We start from the raw sequence: 24,666 nt of genomic DNA on the forward strand, positions 1-24,666 counted from the left end.
TCTCTTTAACAGCAATTTATTATTGTTAAAAGTAACAACAAGTAGTTTTAAATTCTTTTGTCTTAAAAATCTAGTGTAACACGCTGCTACAGTTCTATGAAACTTACAGCAAAATTGTATCCCCAAACCACACCGTTCTGCCTGATCCTCACAGACATCAATGGTGTGGCACACAAACAGCACAGAAATGGATCGCTCTATACAGCGATGATCATTAGGCCTCAAGATGCTACAAGTTATTTTGTGAGAGCTATTAAGTATAATTTTTGTTTTCCTCTTTGTTAATATTGCTAGAACAATCAAATATTTCACATAACTTTTGGTAATCCTATGATCTTTTAAGAACTATATTTTATCCCCATGCCTCTTCCTATAGTTTCCCTTTTTTAAATTTTCCCCCCTTAGTGACACACCTGCCTTGTCTCAGGAGACAAAACCACAGCAGCATTTGCAGTCGCTCCGCACACAGAATCATATATTTCCTTCACCTTCTGAAGCCAGTGCTCAGCCCTAACCCTCACCTTTCACATTGCTGCCAGAACAACTTGGAATACTACATGCTCATGTTTTAATCTCCAGCTTTTTGGGAGCTCTGGAGCTTATGTTAAGCTCAAGCTAAGTACCCAAGATAGCTAAGTTACAGCTATTTCAGATTTGTGTAAAGGAGCAGTGGCCAGACATTGCAGGACAGATGCATCTTCACATTACACAAAAAGGCCTGAGCAAGTCATAATACTGTTTATCATTGGCTTGCAGGACCAAAAAAAATATCCACAAGCAAGCGCATGTATCAGTGAAAAGAACAGTCCTAATTCTGTCAAGCATTTAACGTGTTGAATTTAAGCTTACAATGTTACTCAATACTCAAAAGTAAGCAGAAGCTTCTGAGTGAAACCCTCCTGGCTATCAGAAATGTACTGAAGAACACAGGGAAACTTCATACGGTCTTTCAGATGTGGTTTGTGTATGATTTCAGGTACAGAGGATTCCCTCAGATGGGATGGGTATTTCCACATGAACTTCACAGCAGCACATGGAATTGGGAAACTCAGAGAATACCAATCAGTAAGCAGCTTCATGTGCATCTATACCCACTCCGGATTTAGAGAGTCATGGGAAAATTATAAACACAATCATAGGATAAAAGTGTGGATGAGGTACTAAATCAACAAATTCCATGAACAGACTCCAATTACTCCACAATGGCAGTTTACACTCTTCTCTAAGCAGACCTACAACTTAAAAGTCTGGGAAAAAAAGGGGGTGTTAAATTTACTCAATCAAAAAATAATTTCTGGGGTTTGCTTTCAGCTGTAGTTCTTGGGAAAAAATACTCCAAAGCCAAAAACAATACTTACAGCAAAACTGTGAAATTCTGTCTTATGTAACACCCTAAACTACTATCTTGCTTTGTAAATGCACCTAACAGCTTATGAATATCCCACCCTTACTCAATAATACCTTAAAGAATTTTAACTGAGGTAGCCACTAAACCATCTCCATACATTAGCAATGCCAACATAATGGGAAAAGCTCAGCCGAGATGCTCAAGAAAAGTTAGTTAGCATTTGCTTCCAAAAATGCCATTTTCTCTCTAGCTCTCTCCCTCCAAGCCTTGCTTCACTTCCATTTTTTCTTCTTGCCCATCTCTAACAAACAGCAACAAGGAAAAGTTTAGCTTTCCAGTTCATTTGTAAAAAGTCCTTGGATTTTCAAAACAAAATTTTCAAATGAAGAATCAGTGAATTTAGTTTTAAATTAATGTCATTAAGAACACTGCCACTGAAGGACAACCTGCACCCTCAATGACTGACACCTGAGGTTTCAGCTCTGTCATCTTCCTGCACATGTCTAAGTGCTAGAAGATGTGGAAAGACACCTGCATGGGGAAAACACTGAAGTGGTGAAAAGGTCCCTTTCGTTGTAAGTCTCATCCCATATATGTAAACACACAAAGAATCACCTGTTAATTCACTGCCTTTCAAGTACACAGGAGGTTAAATTGCAATTATCATTCCTCTAGCTAAAAAGTACATTGATCTGTCATATCCTGGGCCTTTCTAGTGGCAATCATTGCTCAAAATGAAAGTATTTTCAGATTACTTGTATAGCTATGATAGCCTATGCTCAAATTCAACATTGAAAAAAAAAGTCAGCTTTAGGGATAATTAATACCCTGCTATTTTTAAAAACATTTTCAGAATATTTTGTGGTCCCTTATCACAGATTATTTTTCAAGCTAATTCAGAACCTCTTCTATCCACATCCAAATCAACCACCAAACCAACCAAACAAGAAAACTCCAACTGAAAATCACCCCAATATCTATGTTGTTTAGTATACTTGTATTGCAGAATGTACATTCGGGTAAACATTTACACTATACACATACAAGTACTTGTACATGTAGTGTAAACATCCAGTTCTGACTTCTTTTTTTCAACCACTATTTGGAATTGTAGTGTCTTCTCTAATTGGCCAAATGTTAATGCATCTACAGAAACACAAATTTGCATTTGAGATATATTGCATTGACCCAAAGCAGCACAAAACCTCTGCTTCCAAGATACAAACTTACCAAATAAAAAAGTCTGAAGAGAATAACTATGCTCTCATTTAAAAAAATGGAGCACTAATGAGTGTGACATAATACTGATTTTTCAATGTAGATCAGATACTGTGTGGATATTCCCAAACATAAAAATAAAATGGTACAAATTGCATGCAAATGTACACAGTACAGTTCAAGCAATACCAAGGTATTATCCTTATTTTTCTGCAGCATGTGGACAACAGCAAACTTCAGGGTGATAATTGTAATGTGGCCCTTGAGTTTCTTCCACAGAGACAAACAAAGCTACTTCTATTTCAAAAACTCTAGCCCACAACAGGAAGACACCAAACAATTTAGCCACGATAACTGTGCTGTGAAGAATTTCTGAATTTTCTTACACATCTAGATTACCGAAATGGGCTTATTGTTTGAAGTCCTTTGTTAGAACTCCTTTTTCACAAACCACAACACATCAAAAAAGGTGTTTCCTGCTTTGATTACGTACAGTTGTTCATCAGGTGGAAGTAGATGAAGATGGTTTATTATAACATTATAAAACTAACCTCATCCTAATGAAGCATATGTAATGCACAAATTAAAGATTCCAGTTAAGCATCACCACATCACTAACCCTTTATGTTTGTATAACATAACCAGCTAAGAAATTGTTACTACTGAAATCATACACAGGCACCTTGCTATATCATACTTACGTTATAGTTTTCTTTTTAAAACATTCCACAACTGACTGTGCTTTTAGGCCACTTTCATCCATTTCATCTATTTAGACGCTGTGTTACCACTTCTCTGTACATGATAGAGATATATATCAGCAGAAGAAAAATTACAAAGAAATCATCCAAGAACCCCAGAATTCCAAAGAGGGCTTCAGGAAGAAAATCCAGAGGTGAAGCCAGGTACAGCAACGCTCCAATCAAGCAGAGGAATATTCTGATGCGAAACATCCAGAAGAGACCCCCAACAGAAAACATCTCTCTGAAAGCATGCCGCAGTAAAGTGGGAAGATCCATAATTCTTTCCATAATCTATAAAGGAAGAACCCAAAAGTTAGTATTTTGCTTTAGCAACTCATTCAGGCTAGACTGAAGTTTTGACTACTATATTATAGCTAATAACCTATTAGTTTATAGGAATTAAAACAAAACCCAGAAACACTTAATGAGTTTAGTTTTACTGGGTAGAAAGTCAGATTTAGAATGTATGTGTTTTCAAGAAATAGTGAAACTGTATTATTCTACAATGAAAAGCATACATTTAATATATATCACTAGAAAATACATTGGCATCTATTATGAAGGAAAAGCAATCACTACTGGAGGAAAACAAATGACTGGGAAAGTGAGAAACAGTAAACAGGTTAACTGGAGTGAAATGCTGATCAGAATGGAAGACAAACAAGGATTGCAAGAAAAAACCTAATAGATAAACTAGGATAGATTAAAGTAGAACAGGCTTTCAGAAACACAATACCCCCTTCTTCTGGCATATAACCAGTGATTCACATGAGTTTTCAAGGGACAGATGAAGCTTCAAAGTAAACTAAACTAAAGTAAACCTTTAAATTATTCAATTTCTGGCTCCTTTCCATTTTGCTAATATGATTCTGTCAGCTTAGGGAGGGACTGCTCAGTAGAAAATATTCAGGTTTTTGTTGTGAAGAGTAGGGAGGGGTGAGCTTTAAAACTTCTTTTACACTGCTTCCCTTCTACTGTACACAATTTCTACATAGAGCCATTAAACTCCATTAAAATTAGTTATTATCATAGCTTAAAAAGTGTTTGAGAAAGAAAGAAATTTTGTATGTGGTAACACTGTATATAAATCAAAGACAATGCATCTAGTCCAATTAGGGCCTTAGTACAGATTTCAGGCATACCCTCAGACAGGTTACTGGGGACTAGACACAGCCCACAGAGAGGTCTAATGGAGCCTGAAAGGTAGTTTCAATCTCTTCTGGATAAAACCCATACATTTTGTGGTTTAGAAAAAAACCCCTCCCTCTTCTGTCTCTTTGTACTATATATTTTTCTTGCTAATGTCTTCTTGCTATATCCAAATCCCATGAACAAATGAAGACAAGCAGGGAAGTTTCTAGTGTGCATATGTGTGCACTTCACCTTGCGAAACAGGACACACACACAGAAGACAGGCTCAGAAGGCTGGCTTTCTAACATTTGTAGAACTTTGACCACCCTTTTTAGCTATTTACAGAAAAAAAATTCCAGTTTTCTTCATTCAGAGAGGAGAATAAAGACTGTAATCCAGGAGGAAAATAAAAAAAACAAGACAGCAAAGAGCTTGAAATCTAAGGAGAAAGGTGCAAGTAGAATTGTAAATCAGTGTAAAGAGATCAATGAGGTGAATATTCTTCCTTGCAGGTCATGTATTTCACTAAGTATTTTTACTGACTAATTATTGATTCTTTCAAGATAATGACTCATATCTAAAAAACAACACATGAACAGAAAAGTAAAGACTTATTAGGTTCTCACTCACAACAAAAAAGCAAGTTTCCGTACATTTTCATAAATGATTAATAAGTAATTTTGAGGTCTTGGATTTGACCTAACCATATAAACATGAATTTCCTAAAGAAAAGTTACCTAGGCCCTAAAGATCATAAAGAGAAAATCCATATCTCAGGGAAATAAAAAAAGAAAAGAAAAGAAAAGAAAAGAAAAGAAAAGAAAAGAAAAGAAAAGAAAAGAAAAGAAAAGAAAAGAAAAGAAAAGAAGAGAAGGGGGGAAAACAAAATCACAAGAAAATCACTCTCAAACTCTTCTGACATCACTGATTTCCACCCAAATTTACCCAAAACTTACAGATCTGGGCTGTCCTGAGAATCTTCGATTGTAGTCATTAACATCTTGAAACACTTGGGTTGCACCCTGCTGATCTTCACCAAACAGTGGTAAGAACAATGTTACCTAGGCACAGCAGGAAGATTATATTACAGGTGCAATAGAAGGTGCAGGAAGATTATATTACAGGTGCAAACTGAAGATGATTGCAAAGCAATCATCTTCAGTTAACTACATAGAAAAAACTTCGGTATAGTTGAATAGTTCATAGAAGAATAAACTGAAAATCACTAGCAAGGATACTACTATTAAGTTTTAACTAATTAACTTACAACTCTTTACATAATATTAATTTGTAAAGAATTGTTAAGAAAAGCACACAAGAACATTTCTTTTAAGAGACACTTAGGTTTTTTCTAAACACCTAAATGCTTTATATTTCATAAGTGGGACAGATGATTTGAAGGACAAAGCTAATTTACCAAATCCATATAATTTTATTTCCTAAACTGAAAATCAAATAAAGCAATCAATGAGGCCTTTATTTTTCTATCTTTAGAATTTCCTCGCATGACAACAAACAAGCAGCAAAATGCGGTTTTGCATATCGATCTTCACAGCAAGACAAATTGACAGAAAAAGATATTAATCTTCTGCTCTTTTGTAAGCACAAAGAATTCTGCCGTGTTCTTGGGTTAACTTTCATGCAAACACAGAGAAATAACATATATGTGAATATGACTTTATGTAGGGTATCTTCCTGCACAGGAGTTGCCGAAAACTTGAGATTTCTACTTGGAAGCAATACGCAGGTATAAAATCCAAATTATCATAGGAAACAGGGAAGAATAGCACTTGAAATTATTACAGTCTTCAAAAGCTCCCTCTACACCTGGCCACTAAATATAAATCTTAACTCTGAGTGGCAGTCACATTTAGAAATGAGAGCATGAGCAGATCTACATTCAGCTCCTGATCCTGCCACAAACCTCTTGTATGACTCATGTTGTTCATGTGTACATTCTTCCCCTCCCCATTTATAAACCAGGGTGAGAATGAACACATAACCCTGCAAGCAGTACCACGCAATATACCTATTAGTCAGGGGAAGGTAAATGAATATATATGTAAGGACAGACAATAAAAAAATCACTTATTTCTTTAGTTTTTTCCACCTTCCTCACCTTTATTATTTGTGCCTTTTTCCTCACTCTACACTCTAAACCTACTCATTCTTCCTCCAGTTATATCTATTTTTCTTTCCTTCAGCTGTGTTCTCACAGTTATTTGTCCTGCTGATACACAAAATCAGAGCAGGGTATAATGGAGTGGCAAGGGCTTGAGTTATATAAATCATCAGAAGTTACTAGCTCTGTAGTCTGTGCACTGCTAAATTCAAAATGTACTTTTCTTAAAACATACACTATCAGACTCAGAGATCCTAAGCGTTAATGAGTTGCAGGAACATATTTCAAACTGACAATGTAAGTAAGTTGCGTAGGAAGTAAGTTAATGCTTGCTCTACAAAGTTGAAATTAATAATACATACAAGTTAAAAATAGTGACGAAATAAGAAATTGACATGGATAGGTCTTTTGGTAGAGAGGGAAGGAAGGGAGAGGGTATTTCTCAGGAACCAGCAGTATGCTGCTACTGGCAGTCGACCACAACAGGAGGCCTTTCATATGCAAGTTGTGGTAGAAAAAGTTAAACAACATCTCACTATTTTATGTTTTCATATACTCCTTTCATATACTATACAGAAAAATGGCTGAGTTATCAGTGCTGTTCACTTATGTTTGAGTTGCAGAAACAATCTGAATTTTTAGGGCCATTTGTCAAAGCAAAAAGTGTGGGAAAACCGAATGTCCATCAGTCCTGCCTCACATATCCCTCTATATTCTTTCATCTCCTCAGACTTCTTGATCTGCCAGCCTCACAATTGCAGCTCCCATGTAAGTGCCTTGTGGCAGGCTATCCTGGACAGCCAAACTGACAGGTCCACAATGACTTAAAATATTACCGTCTGTCTGCAGATTGGACAACGGATGGCACCAAGCCATGAGCCATACCTCCAGTAGGCAATAATGCAGGAACCTGGTGAAGGTAAGTTACAGACATTTAAATTACTGAGATGAAAAAGGCATTGCCTGAAATGATATGTTACACACCAAGGAAACCAACAGAAAGTGTATATAATCAGTTCGTTAAATTTACATTTTCCAATGTAATTTTGTATACAGTATTCACTGCAGATATCAAGAACCAGCATGTTCAAATTCAATGTTATTAATGAGAAAAATCCTGAACAGATTCAACTGAATCAGTAACTTTAAGGCATTATTTCCTGAAAACACAACAAGTTTTTAATCATTAAGTGAAGAAGAAAGTAATTAAAAATTTTACCAGTTTAAAATTTAGAAGTCATGAAAATGTCAAGAGATGTAAAATTTATTCTAAAAACCTGGCTTTATCATCAGTGTTTCAACAGATGAGTACACATACAAAAAATGTGAGTAATTTATCTGTTTTCCAAACTAATATATTTTTTCATATAAACAACTAGGCATGGTATGCACTATATACTTCATAAAACTAGACGAATGTAGTGAAAGAATCCTACTGGGAACCTGAAAGAGAGGAAGCAAAATGCTACACAGGGTGTTTATATACAAACATGGCCTCAAAAAAAACCAAACCCAAACACTTTAATCGACTGTGAACCTACTCATAATTCTGCAGGCCTTACAAGAAAAAATATTCTATAAGATAAAGAATATTTTATTCTTTCTAAACTAGGTTTTTTAAATTGTACGTTTTCAAATGTTATTCAGTCTCTTCAGTTTTTTACTAAACTGGAAACAAATTATACTCTTTGACATTTTAAAATTAACCAGTTTCAATCCTGATGGCAGAGAAAACAGTGCAGTCACTCTTAAAGTGACTGTTTATTCATAAGCATATTTTCTCAACTATTTACAAAAAAATATTTTGTATGCAGACTGAAAGATAAACAGTTAAAGGCAAACAAAGCTTTGAATTAGGATGCCTGTACTGGTGCCAAAAATTTGTATTTCTGTTCTAGTTTTATCTTTTTAACTAGGAGATTTTCCAGCTTACCACAGAAGAGATGTCCACAGTTCGTTTCTATAGGAAATGTAGCCTGTTGCAAACAGACTGGACAGGACATATCTGTATAGAAGCGATGCCGATCAGCAGCAGAAGCATCCTGCTGGAACAACAGAAAAATACTAAGTGTTAGAGATACTATTTTATATGTCTACTGAGTAATATATATAAATAAAATAATAATAAATTGGAATTCATTTACTGTAAGTCAAACTGTCAGATGCAGAACTAGGTGACATGAGCAATATATCTAAATGCAAAAATCAAACATACTTAAGTGCATTGATTCAATAAGCAAGTTCTTGTGACAAGACCATTATTTTCCCTTCATCTCTTAAATAAGTGTGAGCTTCAAAGCAGCTACAGACCACAAAGAATGCAAAGAAAGAATCTCCTACGTCTTTCACACTGAGTCAGGTTAGACACGCTGGAGCATGAATAACAAACTTGCATCTATATTGTTAGTTCATCATACTGTGTAGTTTTGTCTAGAGCCAGGTAACTGAACTGTGTTGCTTGCCAGTTGCAGCATTTAGTGTTTCCAAGCCCAAACACAGACATCAGCTTGTGTATGCCACTTGTGTATGTCATAAAATAGTTTTTCTTCCCATTTTGCTAAATTTATCTTCCACATAAATATGCACTGTTATTATTTCAGGAAGTATCATGATGAAAGACTGTTCTCAACATTCTCCAAAAGTATGGCCTACACTCTACCTGTCCAAATAGGATGCAGTCATAGAATCATTGAATGGTCTGAGCTGGATGGACTAAGTTCCAGCTGTCCTGCCATAGGCAGGGACACCTTCCACTAGATCAGGTTGCTCAGAGCCCCATCCAACTCTGCCTTGAACATTTCCAGGGACGGGGCATCCATAACTTCTCTGGACAGGCTGTTCCAGTGCCTCACCACCCTCACTGTAAAGAATTTCTTCCTTATGTCCCATCTCAACCTAGCCTCTTTCAGTTTAAAACCACTCCTCCACTGTGACTAAAACCACTCCTCCACTCTCTGTCACTCTGTTGCCTGGCTCTTGTTGGTGTGCCATTGTTCACATTGTTCACATTGCTACACACTGTTTATCAGTCTAAACATCTAACCCCTGTCCTGTCTCAGCAAACTGTACTCCAGATTTCCTTTCCTTTACCATTAAGTTCCCATGAACACTCCAGGAGGCACACAGCATAATCTAACATACTCCACCTTGTGGCAAAAACTTTGAAAAAACTAACAGCCAAATATTTAGTTTTAATTACTTAATGCATCCATTAAAAAAAGGCTACATTATCTCATTACTTGATGAATTTCAAGGATGCCTCTGTAAAGTAAGTAAGCTTCCACAACTTTCAAGATCAGCTTCCTCCAGAATCTCAGAGAAGCCTACCCTACCACACATCAGAGAGCTGAATGATTTCAACACTTAGCACAGCACCTGATCAGTTTGAAGCTGCTGACGAAGAGCTCGCACTAGCTCTTGATTTTCAGGATGTATGTTCTGGTGTTCATTTCTGTGAAAGGAAATACAGGCAATAAAAAAACCCTGTGATCCAGCACTGAAAAATAACTCACTGAAACAAATATGAAACTTGAACAAAGGGCAAAAAATAATTCTTTCCTGCTGCAAAGGATTTTGAAGGAAGTACACAAGTAATTAAGGAAACAGGAATTTATTTTGTTACTTCAGACATAGTTACTTCAGACATTTAAGCTGTACAGTAGCAAGATTTTTCAGAGACTCCATAATCAATCACTAAATCATGTTAAAACTAGATTCTAATCTGAAAAAAAATAAGCCCTGGACTTACAAAAAATGAACTTGCTTGAAAGCTTTTTTATTAAACATGCAAAAATATTTTTCATTTTTGTCTCCACTGCAAGTTTCTTATTTGTTGGTCTATTCATAAATTAGTAGTTTTTAACTCACTGCCTAAGTCATAGAGCTGAAACCTTCAAATTACTTCAATTTTATCTGCTACATGACATTTGCATAAGAAAGGCTAGAAAAATGTACATTTAGAATGTTGAATTTATGTAACTATCAGCAGGCTGCATATAAAAAGAAATCACTCTTTTAAAATCACTCTTTTATAAAAAAGAAAGATTCTACAGGCAAGCAAACTACAGGTTAGACATGCCAAGAGGAATCATTGGGAAGGGACACACTGAAGAAAGAAGGATGGAAATAATATAAATTTGAAATTCAAAAGTGCGATGGACAGAACTGAAATTAAAAATGTGCTGACAACAATCAGAGGTGTTGAGTTACAATAAACAGGAGTCAACAACATATTAAAAAATGTGAATTTTTATGCTTTATTTATTCATGTGGATTTCAATGATGATACATTCTGCTCAGCACTCTTGAGGTCCAAGCTGAATTTTGTTCTCCACTTTGGCCTACATGCATAGAAACATATACAAAAGTTGGAGGAAGTTCAGAAGATAATAAGAACTACTGTCCACATTTCTTAAACATTAGAGAAAGACTGAAGAAATGTAAGTTCATATAGAAGACTGTTCCTGGAGTGAAAAGGGGACAGGATAAGGCTTTCATTCTATAAATATGAACAATTATTTATCACAGTTATCTAAGGTTTGTGGAAATACATTTCTAACTGCATAGTGTACAAAATCAGAGGGAATTATGTCAGGCTATTGTGATCTACCCTTGACTAAAAGTTAAGCCAAAAACCTGGCTTTTAAAAAAATTTATCTCATGCTTCCAGGGACATTAAGGGAAGCTGATCCTCTGTCAGAGATGAGGGCTGGACTGGCTGAGTTTTTAGGACATTTTCTGGTTGCAGTTATATAATTTTCTCAATGGCTCTAGGAGCTTTTGCAATATTTTCCTTCATTTAATATGGGCAATCATAATATTGCATTACTGCTATTTTTAACATTTTGTCTGCTTTCATTCTTTCTTCAAAGAGAAATAGACAAGTCCCTTATTTTTCATGCTAATATTTAGATGGCTATCTGTAAAAAGCTAATTTATTTAACATTAATGTGGGTGATGTATGAAAGTTATATGATGGGAAGGCTATATTAAAACCCTTCTTACACACCCTGGTTCTCCATTAATCAGATTTTGTGGATGTTGTCTGTCATATATGCTATATGTATAAAAGTATTTTGCTGTTTAGATGTTACAAAATGAAACATATTTCACATCTTCAGTTTACCAGAATGTTTGATGTATATTGAAATTCAATTTGAATCACACACAAGCAGAATGTGTGAGTTATAAGAGAGTTTATTCTGATTTCTCCATAAACAACTAATTGCAAATTTGCTACTGAAATTTCTCATTTAAATGACCTTACCCTGGTATCACATACTGTGCTAAAAACATGAGAGTATATGTAGAACTGTAGAGGTACAGCATGTACTGTCACTTATGCATAAGATGTTGAGGTATCAGAAAACCATGCAATGTTCAGGAAGGGACAAGCAGAGCTCAAGACATAACAAATTCATAACTTCTGCCATGCAATTAGTGTGAGAAGATAAATGACATAAATGAAAACCAGTATGGTGCCATGTAATTAAAGTTATTATCAAACACAAGCCAGAAAGAAATAAAGTTAGACGCAAAGGCTTCTTATTTCCCCATTTCTAACTGCTAGCTCCTCTCCTGTGCTCCAGAACTTGAGGAGAAAGGTCCCATGATGTGGAAAGATTGTATTACATACCACAGGAGACCCCACCAAACTATTATTATTGGAAGGAGGAAGGCTGCCTACTCATGCAGTGTACAGTCTCACACAAGGAAAGATAGGGACAGTACTTAAGGGGGCTGGTGCATTACTGTGAAGTGATGGACACTGTTAATTTCCAAGGACAAAGTTCTCACTCCTGCTGAAAATACTGACATGATCTTATAATCAAACAATATGATAGAGAGAAAAATGAGATAAAAAGACCTAAACCTGCAGACCCATAAACATGGAATAGGTAAGTAATCTAGGACAAATAGGCAGTCTCTGGTGGGGAATTAAAGAGCTAGGCTCCCTTCAATTTTCTGAATACAACAAATTTTTACAATCTCATTTGTAACGTGACAATCTGCTCACCAGTTTAAAAAATGATGGAAAAAAAATCTGCTTTCATTTTATCAAAATTTAAAACTCTAAAGCATACAGACTTTATAAAACATCATATAGTGCCTGAACTACACATCTGCAACTTATTATGTATGTTAATTACAGCTCATAAGTTTCTCTGCCAGAAGCATGAATAAAGCCTTGATGTGATGCTTCATTAGGTTCTTTCAACTGGTAACAAGTACAGCAACAATTCTATTGCTTACCAGTTCTTTCCATATTTGGCTTCTGCCCCCTAAAATCTACCGCAACATACTCCTTGCTCCTATTTTCCCTATTTATTCAGTTCCTGCAACTATTAATTACTATAAGCTTTTTTTCCTATACTTACCAAGGACCTGTTCCTACCCAACTTAAGTATTTCAGATGTTGACACAGAAGCACAAGAGGCAAAAAAACCAAAAACTGGGGTAATGAACATCGGATAAGGAACACAAAGATCACTGTACTGTCTAAGGTAACTGGAGAAGAAAAACAAAATACTCTTTGTCTCCTCCACTTCCTCCTCAATACTAAATAAATTTAAAGTAAAATAATTTTTGTACTGTACAGATTTTCTAGCCTGCTGTGCAGACTTTGATGGCAACAATACAAAGGAGGTAGATGAAGAGAGACACTGAATACAGACAATTTCAAAAAGTACCAGGAGGCAGAGCAGAGAGCTAAGAGGATGCTGGTAAGACTTTCAGCCATCTGTCATAGAATCACAGTCATAGAATATGCTGAATTGGAAGGGACTGATCAGGATCAAGTTCAACTTCTGGCCCTATGCAGACACCTCAAGACACACGTGCCTCAGAGTATTGGCCAAACACTTCTTCAGCTCTGTCAGGTTGGTGCTGTGACCACTTCCCTGGGGAGCCTGTTCCAATGCCCAACCACCTTCTGGGTGAGAAACTTTTTTCTGGTATCTAACCTATATCTCTTCTGACTCAGCTTCATGTGTTTCCTTGAGTCTTGTCTCTGGCCACAAGTTATTCAATGAAGACATCCAAAGTCTGAAAGCTCTGTGTTTTCAGTTTGTTTGCACCTCCAGAAAATAAGCCATCAAGGTATGTAACAGGATTCACAAACTTTTAATCTACCTCATTACACTGCACAGATAGTTAATAACTTCCTTATCTCCCTCCCCAAGTAACTCTTAATAATTGATGCATCATCTCCCTGGACTTAATTCTGACTGAACTCCTACTACTCTTGCCAACTGCTGACTGTTGTTCCACTCCTGGTTTGGCTTTTTTTTTAATGTTTCTTGCTTGCCTTTTTGAAGTTCAAAAATAAAATGTTAACTTTCAAACTAAACACTTAAAATTCAAGTCACAACTGACAAAAATGCCAATATAAGGGGTAGAGAAATCATAACAAAACAGATGCAAAAGGGGCATTCTTGAAGCAACCTGAGTAACTGAAACAGCTTTGGAAGAAAAAAAGCAAGGTGAAGTGAATGTGCTTCTTAAGATTCCTTTGTGATTTCCCAGTTCTGAACAGCAGCACTGCTTTGCAGTCCAACCAAGTTTTTACACCTATAGCTCATTTTGGAGCTTGCTCTCAAGTAGTTCTACCCTGGCAATATTTCTCATATGGATATATCCTCTTCAGTAAGATCCATGATGCCAATGTATCACTAAAATTGAGTTCACTTGGTTTTGAAAACAGTTTTGTGTTCCGAAGTATACAGACATCCATAAAATAAAATAAAAGGAGCCAATCCAAAGCTCAGACTCATTTTCCCAAAACACATGTGCTACGATATTTGTTAGGCCTCAAAGAAAAACTCTGAAATGAAAATAAATTTTGATGACTTGACCATTAAAGTTATTGAATTCTGAACTTAACATTTTGCTGTATGGAATGCATATTGAAGTCCATGGTTTTATAGCACACTAATTTATTAAAAAATCAGTCAATTCATTCATGTTTGGGATTTTTTTTTCTAGGAGACTGCAGCTAGAACATACATTAGAGGAATATACTCAGTTTTAATTTTGGAATCTTTGGTAAATGCGTACTTTGTAACCAAATATGATACAGCAGGCATACAGACTGTGAATTCAACCATTGCAAGTCTTAAGGAATGATGAACGCTATTCAGTTTGATTATCTGAAGATAATAAAGAGTTAAACTGCACTTTTGATTCTAACTGTGCAAAGCAATTAGTTAAACACAGTAAGCAATCAAACAATCGCTTCTTTAATGTCACAAAATCACAGTTTTTATGTATCAATGCAAAAAGTTGCCAAGAAAGCTAGGATTTTTATAAATGCAGGTACATTGACTGATTCTTGTCAACATATTCTCACCTTAAAAGCGTATATACCAGAGCAGCAATGAAAGTGAAACTGAGCACAACTGCCACCAATACCTGGTCACTTATTCCTTCTATAACTGAATCATTATCTAGCTTCAAACTCTGAACTTCTGCTTGGTGACTGGCCATCACAGCTCTAAAATGTAAAAAGAAATATATATATGTACATGTATTAAAACATAAGTGCACAGACATTTTAAACATAGTTACAAACAATATATATGCTCATCTATTCATATACACAAAAAATTCCTGAAGCAACAGAATAGCCACTGCTGGGAGAAAAAAGTGGTAAAAAAAGGGGGAATAGATACTTTTTAACCAAACACTGAGATTGCTGTAGAGGTCTTGTGTAGGTGGCAAACAAATCTTAAATTACTGTGTTATGATTTAAGGACTAAAAAAAAAAAAAAAAAACCAACAAAACAGACAGATAGTTTACCTGGAAATCTTTATAAGATAAATTACATAAGAATAGGTCATTACTGAACAGGCCATGTTCTAAGGTCAGTTTATTGAAAAAAAATTTAATGACTGCATTAACAAGAATTTTTAGCTATTACAGACCACATCATTCCTGCTGGGCTAAGCCAACACAGAAACTTAACTTTCATCACTTATGTGAATAAAGAAACAAAGACATTTGGGGTTTAGCTGGTTTTAGTGTTAAATTCTCATTTGGATACACAGGAATCACCCAATGCATTTTAAACTTTATCTGTGTTTTCTGTGCATTACCAACCTTTAGCTGGAAACCTGGGGAAAACTTGAAAGAAAGATAGTATTATCTGGCTTCCCTAGTTAGACTCACTTGTTTTATATTTGTTTCACATTTTTAGCCTTCTGAATGACTAATGCTAACATTTATTAACCTACAACACTAACTTACAGCTGGAGACATGCAAAATAAAATAGTTTCTAAAACATTGCTGAATCATTCCTGTTGCAACCAGGAAGTGAAATGAACTACAGCTGTGAATATTATGAAATCAAAAGGGTGAAGCTAACTCTGTCAAATGACACAAAAACTCATACTGAAGCTGTGTCCATACACAATCGAAGTATTTTTCATATGAAGCTGACATAAAATCCCAATATTGGTTTCTGAAGGCAGGTAAGACTCATATAATTTTCTTTGTTTCCTAGTCCAGCTTGCAAGCTTTCATCAGTGTTTCTCTACACTTCACAGCTCATGTGTCATTTTTTAATTTAAGCCTCGCTGTCTAAAAAACATCACCAAACACCCTCTGGCCCTGAATTAATTGCAGAACTGAAATGGAGTACAAGTCATCAGGATTTTAGCGGATACCTGTAATGACTACCCTGGCAAGATTTTAGCATGTCAGCCTCTTACGAATAAGAAAGTATCACCTTTTCTCTAAGACAACTACTCTCACCCTCCAGGTTTTTTCTAGTATATAAGCAGTGGAGTTTTTTTCAAGCTTCCTTACATTTGTGGGAGCTGCCTTCTGTAGCAGCAACTTAAGAGAAGCTGATACATTCTAAGAGTATTGTTAAAAAGTATAAGGGGTATAACTAACTACCATAAGTGCAGAGCAAACTTGTGGAGAACAAGGAGAGACTTCTGTATTTGTTGTTGTATTTTTGGCTTTTCACTGTGAAAACCAAAATGGAATAATGAAGTATATATGAAGTGAAATAATAAACGAAGTTATCCTAAGTGCGCCAATTTGAACTGAGACTATTATTTCTGTAACTATAGTCAATTTTTTGCTAATTACAGCTTTCAACAAGCAACTGTGTCATAGTCTAACTACTGAAATATCATTTAGTATTTGGAAAGAGTAACCTCTTTCAAAGGTGGAACACTAGTGACTCATGAACAAGCATGTTAAAAGTAGGTCAGTGTTTACACATTTCATATATAAAAATGAATAAAAGACCAGATCTTTGTGGAAAAGTCTTACATAGGAACATGAGCCTACACAAGGAGTTACAGCATTTCTCTGCATAGCTAGTTACGCAATTACATTCCTATAGTTAAATCCATGAGCTTAGGATGTTGTGGAATTTTTCTGAGCAGCAGTTCCATGATGCTGAGGATCTGGTCTGGCAGGTGTGCTGTGATGCTTCCCTAGCTCAACATTACCTTCCTGTATACTTAATTTCTTTGCATATCTAGTCCTGAAAAAGCTTCTCTTTCTTACACTGCATCATTCTAAGACAGCTGTTTTCCACAACTGTGTGTGCTGGTATCTTCAATTCCTATGTTTTTCCTTGTTAAGTACTGTCATCAATCCACTAATTTTTACTCTGTCCCACTGTCTTTTCTGAGCTGACCACTCAGTAAATGCCAGGAAATGGATATGTGATAATTCCTCCATCTTCCTGCATCAGTACTGTTAGAATATACCAACATGTCAATAACAACTACATCTCATTAAATATTTCACAGGGTTCTGGTTTGTTGTTGTTTTTTTGTTTTGTTTTGGGTTTTTTTTTTTCAGAAATACCCACTGTGCAAGAGACATACAGATGATTTAACCGTACCTTTGTAGGGCGTTTCTTACACTAACTCCTGAAAAGCTTTCTCTGTCACTGCTTGATGCACTTCGAAAACAACACACGAATTATCAATACTGCAGCAATTTAAATCAGTTTCCCTGAACAGCCTTCAAGACATCCAGCCCAGCTCTTCCTTCTCTGTTCCTTGCAACAACAGTCTAAATTCTTATCTGCCTACCATTAATAGCACTTGCTGCATCTGCTTGCCTTCATTTCTGCTCACCCACTTTTCTTGAAATACCAAACTAAGGTGCCAAAGTTAGCACCAGAACATGAAAAATAAATACACAGATCCTCACCTTCTCTTCCCTCTTGCACATAATGCTAGTTACTTGTATCTACTTCAGCCCTTCATTTTGTAACACATAAGTGTCCCAATAACCTTTTTGACACAAACCCAGTGCCAAAGAGAAATTGTTGCAGTCTTCCTCTCCACATAAAACATCCTCAGACACTTTGTCTTCACTTACACATCAATAAGGCAAAGACATACAGAGGGGGAGTGGAATCTCTGCCTCAGTCTCACTCCCTGCAGCTGCTTCTGCCATTGAATTCTAGAGAAGAAACACTATCAATGTTTAAGGCTCATGGTGCTCATACTTTAATTTACTTGCTGCTTTCAGACAGCACTGAAATACAAGTGCTGTGTGTATTTTTCTCATTACTTGCAGAACTTTTTCTGAATAAGATTATTGCACAGGAGAGGTGACAAGAATTGTGTAGACTAGTTACTAAAAAACAGAAGGGCATCACTTTAAAAGAACCAATACCTACTTTCTCTGAATTCAAGCCTCAGTGGAGACAGTAACAATCTCCCCCTCATCCTCTTATCTCTGAGATAGTATGTTAAAAAAAGCAATGTCTGCAACAAAACCAATGTTAAAATATACTAGCAGAAAAAAGGTCTGACTGAAGGAGGAAGGAATTTTCTGATTTCAGGGCTGTCTTGAATGTTTTCAAACATTCACATTTTCAAAATACCTAGAACTGGAGCCTTGCAGTTCATGTTTCTTCAAGTGCTACCACAACAGCCAGAGTCATCTGCAGTGATTTGAATGTATAGGCCAGATAACAGTACTAAAATAGCTTCTGAGAAATCTCACCTCACAGTGCATGCATTTAGCAAGTGTTGCTCTTTTAGCTGGTACAACTAAGAAGCAAGCTATAGGAAATTTAACTGTTAAAAATTCTAATGAAGACTCCGTTTTTAGAGACAGCCAGCCTTGATAAAGACCAAGCGTGTGTCAAAGAAGACTTCCAGAACCAGACTTTATAACATACATCTAATCACTCCTAAAATAGTCACTGTTAATAATTTGATGCAATTCAAGGACAAGCTGGTGTGATTCATACTAAATTCCAACCACTGATCCATTACATTTGTCTGGTTATGAAAAAATTACAGTATTTTATCAACCTTTTCCTCATATAATCATTTTCAGATCTGGTTTCTACAACACAGGGCTTTCAGGCATTAAATAATTTTAAAGTTTTTCTTTCTTGTCTGTAGAGTTATGTTACTTGATTCCTTTTTATAATTGCAAAGAAGGTTTGAATTGTTTTTTATTGCTGTGTTTCTACTCTTTAATACAATAAATTACTTCCTGTCTACACTAGCTCTGAGAGAAGTACCAAATGTATAAAATTACTTCAGGGGGAAAAATGTAGTAATTGAGAATACATTAAACTCTGATAAATGATTTTTAGTTATAAATAAGACTTTTCCTCTTTTTAGCTATTTCACCAGGTCAGCTTTCTTAAATGCTGGTATAACTCTACCCTGTGTTCCAATGAGTGGATAAAAGCCAAGCCACATCTAAAAATACTCACATCAAAACTGGAATTTATACAATTAACTTTGGAAAGCTAAAAGTATCAATTGCAAAGTTTAAGAAACCAACAAAAATGCTGCACCTTTTTCCTACATTGAAAACAACAACAAAAAACCAAAACCCTAAATTCCAGTTTTATTCAATCTTATCTTCAGACTACTGGCACTTCTTGAAGTAAATGATATGGAAAGGAGGAAAAAGACAAAGAGTTACTCCCCCATTCCACTTGGTCTAGCTAAGTTACAGCTTGACATTGCACCCCAGTACTTAGACTGGGATCAGGTTTACCTCCATGAGGATTCTTGATAGCTAGAGAGTATAAACAACCTCAGACTAAATTGTCCACAAAATGCTTGGCAATAGAAATAAATGTAATTTACTGTCTGTAAAATCATGCAGTTTGATTTGTAAATCTGTCAGTGATTAACCCTCTGAACAGAAAATCACCTTGCTTATTATCAGTTTTTCTCAGAGTGATCACTGACAGAAAGTAACACTAATTTTTTTTACATTTCAAGTAAGAATCTACAGGCCTTTTAAAAGTTACATTTTCCCCTCTGTGGTTATGTATGAACAATGCATGCAAATTTAAGCAAAAAAAGGAATAACTATAATGAGAAACACTGCAAGTACAATGTCTTTTATTCTTGGAAATCCATACAGATCGCATTGAAATGTGAGGGAATGAACACATACACTAGTGTGGATGTACTGTTTCTTAATTTTTCAGATCTGAAAAGTATTATTAAGACTTTCAACGTTCAACATAAAGCACAGCTACAAAAATACCCTATGCCATGACTCATAAAGACATAAAAAACAATCCAGTCTTTACCACGATATGTTAAACAGCTATCTGTCAGCTATTCAAAGTCAGAATTTTTCTCATATTTTTCTGAAGGATTTGAACTTTTCTGAGTTTATCAGAGAAGTACCATATGCTAATATACTCTCAAAATCACAGAGATTTTTAGGACCCACAACCAAAGGAATGTGCAAGTATAGTGAAAAAGCAATAAGAGGCTCTCTTGATGTCTGAGAAGCAAACAATGAGGTAACAGCCAACCTCTACTGCTGTGAGATACAAGTTATTAACCTTACTGTATTGACTTTGTCAGCACGGTACAATTTGCTCAACATCTGAAAGATAATTTGGATAACAATGTGCCCTTTTTATGGGATGGGCTGGGAGTGAACTGGATGAGAACAATGGAGTTTTGGGTATTCATTTATTTTGGGTTTCCATTTAGTGTTTTCTTCTTGATGCAGTACTGGCAGCCACCCTCAGTTTTTGAACAAGACAGGAAAGTTAAGACAGTGATGGTGGGCCAGTGTGCAAGCCAGAAGCTACAATTCCTTTTGCCAGTTGTCTTTTATTAGCAAAAGCATCACTCCTGCCCTTTAAAAATGCTGCTTAATTTGTGGAGATTGTGTGTTTTCCAGAATAAACTATTTCATCTCCATCTAGTGAAATACCACAGGTCAGACTTAAGAACAAAAAGGCTTTAACACCTCAAGATTTTCTTCCACGGTAAGAGACACAAAACAAAAAAATTGGTTTCATTTGTTCAAAGAGTTTCTAATAAGATTGGCGTAGATTGTTTTAGATAACATAAACCAACTTTTAAGAATTCAAGCATACTAAAACTGAGCATATTTATTCTGTAATCTACTCCTGAACATGTATTAGCTTATATTGAAACACCTAAGGCATAAATATAGCATGTTTCATCTAAGACAAAAGCAAGCAAAAATGCCCAAAATAAAGACAAATTCTTATATATAGGGCAAAAATTGAGATATTTTTCATCACAAACTATCTAATTACTTTGTGGTTCAGGGCAGTAGTGGGTCATGGCCCCTGTCTGTGGTTGATAACGTAACTTTGTGAATGGATTTGACTATTTCTATTATTTATGCTCTCTTTCTTTAGGAGTTCAAAGATATGCCCAGACTGCATTTAGAAACGGGTAACAACAGCAGGCATGAGGTACACAAGGAACAGTGGAAGTGTTGAAGACACTATGAGTTTACCAGGCTAAATCCTAAATCAGCTAAATCCTAAATGAGCTAAATCCTGAGATGATACATTTTATCCAGGTTCCTTAGTACACTGAAGCTGGACTTTGAAATAGTGGTGCAGGCAAATATAACATTATAAAACATAAATAATGGCAATAATTTATGGTCTACTTAGAAAAAGTACTTCTGAGGAAACAGGATTTATTAGCTTTTCATTTTTGTGAGCATAGTCTTACTTGGATAAAGCATACACAACAATCTCTAGTGTTATCTCCACATATTTTAAAAATCAGGAGGAGAAAATCCAAAGGGTCCATTTACCATGGGAAATTTAAAAAAAAATTTAATATTGCAATGTATAAATTGATAATATATATTTTGTGAGAAGGTTGTTAAAACTAACTTGGGATTATCCCACTAGAATTTCATGCAGTTAATGCACCATTATTATGAGCTTGCAGCAACTTTGGAATTACAAACCAGTTCAGCCTATACATGAAATATAGCCAAACTCAGCTGTATAATACCCAGTTATATGTTCACCATGTTGAACACCTTTGCTTTCAGGACTGTGCTGACTACATTTATGTGTATGCATAAGAGAATGGAAAAGGCAAAAGAGAATGGAAAAGGCCTGGAGAGTCTTGCCAAGAGAAGAGAGGGTAATTTCAGTATAAATATAAACTATAAAATAATGATTTTGTTGAGTATACCTTAAGAACTGACCAACTGAGACACTTGCCTGATAGAGCAGGTTTCTGCAAGATCTGAGGTCAGCAGTTGCTGAGGCACATTTTTTCCTAAAGAGAAAAAAAAAAAAAAAAGAAAGTAGATATTCTACTTTTGCTGACAGAATCATGCTTTTCAAGTTAAAAGTAATGCAGATGCAAACTCCAGATGCAAGGCTGTGAGGGAAAATAATCCAAAATTTATATACTATTCTACTGGGAAAACAAAATGTCTCCAATAATTTTTCTCCTGAGCCTGAAACCATGTAGATGGCTTGAAGCAAAAAGACAAATTCAATAGCATTACTTTTCTGAATATCTGCCTGGGTGATGTATGACCTGTGTAAAACTATTCCCAACAAAGTCTTCCACCGCTTTATGAGGCTAAAACAACCCGAAAGGTATAGAGTTCTAAACAAACCAGAGGGTGGAACAGAATCCATATGCAGATAGGAGCATGAAAAAGAGCCTGCCAATGCCTTTAGCTTGGATACCTGACTTTCCTGGTCAGACAAGAAGAAAATATTGTCACTTTGTTGCAATAATGTTTATTGGAATACGGTAATAAATACTTTCGCTAAGAATGGAGAAGCTTCAGATCTCTTCAGGAAAAGTACCCAAGAATTCTTTATTGTAGAAAGCACTACTACCATATACAACCTCATATCTAAAAAAGATAGCAAGGCAAAAAAGCATTACTGTATTTGCTTGCATCAACAAAATACAAGCTACACCTTGTGACAACAGGCAAAGCAGGGTAGGAAATGAGACATAAAGAAAGATATGGCATAAAACCTTAAACAATGAATATACCTGTGAAAGCATTGTTTGTCAAAACTACCAAGCATATTGCATAAAGCACACGTGGCAATGGAAAGTTGGTAGTTGTACAGTTTTCTAAGACTTTTAAACTCATTGTCAAACTGAAAGTTACCATTAAATGAAGACAGATTTTATTTACAACTAATACAGCAGGTTATACAAAGAGAACAGTGAGAAAGTACTTTCCAAGGAAAACTTGAACATTTTCATAGCTTCTATAATACTCTTTTAGTTCAAAAGAAGCTGACATAAACGGAGCACTTAGATTTTGTCCATGCTACTAATTGATTTAATGGAAGAACTTTGAGAAAACAGGGGGAAAAGCAATAGTTTCTGCATCTGCAAGCCTTCCTTTCTTGGCTGTTTATTCAATCCTTCCCTGTTATCAGTGCCCTGTGTCTGCTACTCCATGTTGTTGCATGTCAGGCCCGTTGTTAACCGATACAGAACTGCAGAACTTATCATGATGCTGCACATTTTCATTACAAACTTCAAATGGGTCAAAATCCAACACACTACTGAGAAAGAGTTACTTGAACTCCTCAGGTGATCACTTTGCAGCATGATGGAGAACTCCTCTGGCTGGGGCACAGTGAGGATGAAGGGGCACTCTGGCCACAGACAGGCTCTTTGTCGTTGTGATATAAAATTAATTGAATCACCTGAAGAATCACACAGAACCAATTAGGCTGGAGATGACCGCTGAGATCATTGAATCCAATCTAAGACTGAATACCACCCTGGCAACCAGACCATGGCACGAAGTGCCACATACCGTCTTGAGACAGTGACTACATCATCTCCCTGGGCAGCCCATTCCAATATCTAATCACCCTTTTTCCTAGTCACCACTTGCAGCTAGTGCTTAGCAAGAAACATATAGGATCATAGAATGTTAAGGGATTGGAAACAACCTTAAAGATCACCTAGTCCCAACATCCCCTTGCCATGGGCAGGGACACCCTCTCACTAGACCAGGTTGCTCAAGGCTTATTCAAACTGGTTTTGAACAGCGTCAGGGCTGGGGCACTATAATCTCCTTGGACAACCTGTCCCAGCGTCTCAAACCCCTCACAGTAAAAAATTCCTTCTGCTATCTAGACTAAATTTCCCTTCTTTCACTTTGAACCCATTACTTCTTGTCACTTCAGTTCCTAATGAAGAGTGTCTCTCTTCCCTGTAGGCTCCCATTAGACACTAGTAGGTTGACGTCCTTTAAATTGCTACAGCAGAGCTTTGTTGAAGGTAACAAAGCTCTCGTCGTTGTCTTTTCCAAAACCAGAGGAAAACGTCGTCAAGTCTGCTCTATACACAAGCCAAGCCACACGAGATACTAAGACTGTCTAAAATCTGCTGTTGCAGGGACATTTCCTATCCCAAAAAGAGAAAAACCTCGTAGGGGCCGCTCCATCCAGAAGCCCAGCCACACTACACGCCAACACTGATAATGTCTGTGCTGTAGCATCCTAACAAGTCCGCGCTCCCAGACCTGCCGGACACTCTCCCAGCCAGCTCCTCCGCGCCAAGACACACGCACAGAGCCGGGGGAAGGGCTGCCGACCCTTCCTCTCCGCACCCCTCAGGGGCCCGGCAGCGTGCGAGGAGCCCCGGCGGGCCTGCAGCGGAGGGGTCCGCGCCTCCCTCACCCTCCCTCAACCCCCCCAGCCAGCTGCGAGGGGCGGACGGCCCGCTCCGGCCCCGCCCGCCCCCCGCGGTACCTCAGCTGCCGCTCGCCGCCGGCCCGCGGCCCCGCCCCGTCCCCCCGACGGCTCCGGGTCGCGCCGCGTCCCCGCCCCGCCCCGCGGCCACCAGGCGCAG

General features: G+C 36.8%; 1 protein-coding gene and 1 long non-coding RNA gene across 3 annotated transcripts; one reads left to right on the forward strand and one right to left on the reverse strand.

Annotated features, from left to right (window-relative positions):
• Positions 1-24,664, reverse strand: RNF170 (ring finger protein 170). 2 transcript variants are annotated; one of them, XM_085042214.1, is made up of 8 exons: positions 24,567-24,664; positions 22,048-22,098; positions 14,911-15,061; positions 9,939-10,014; positions 8,497-8,605; positions 7,400-7,473; positions 5,398-5,502; positions 1-3,600 (listed from the first exon to the last, which is right to left on the reverse strand). In XM_085042214.1, the coding sequence occupies exons 3-8, from the start codon at positions 15,045-15,047 to the stop codon at positions 3,331-3,333; spliced, it is 771 nt and encodes a 256-aa protein (XP_084898340.1). In that variant the 5' UTR covers positions 15,048-15,061; positions 22,048-22,098; positions 24,567-24,664; the 3' UTR covers positions 1-3,330. The 2 variants fall into 2 exon arrangements, with proteins under 2 accessions (XP_084898340.1, XP_084898339.1); XM_085042213.1 differs by having other exon boundaries at positions 8,497-8,608.
• LOC146424643 (uncharacterized) lies at positions 7,365-8,773 on the forward strand. The gene is made up of 2 exons (XR_014846730.1): positions 7,365-7,482; positions 8,480-8,773. It is a non-coding gene; the product is annotated as an uncharacterized LOC146424643 (long non-coding RNA).
• Positions 24,665-24,666: the final 2 nt, after the last annotated feature.

Source organism: Lichenostomus cassidix, chromosome Z, assembly GCF_008360975.1.
Source record: "Lichenostomus cassidix isolate B80296 chromosome Z, HeHo_3.0, whole genome shotgun sequence".
NCBI lineage: Eukaryota > Metazoa > Chordata > Aves > Passeriformes > Meliphagidae > Lichenostomus > Lichenostomus cassidix.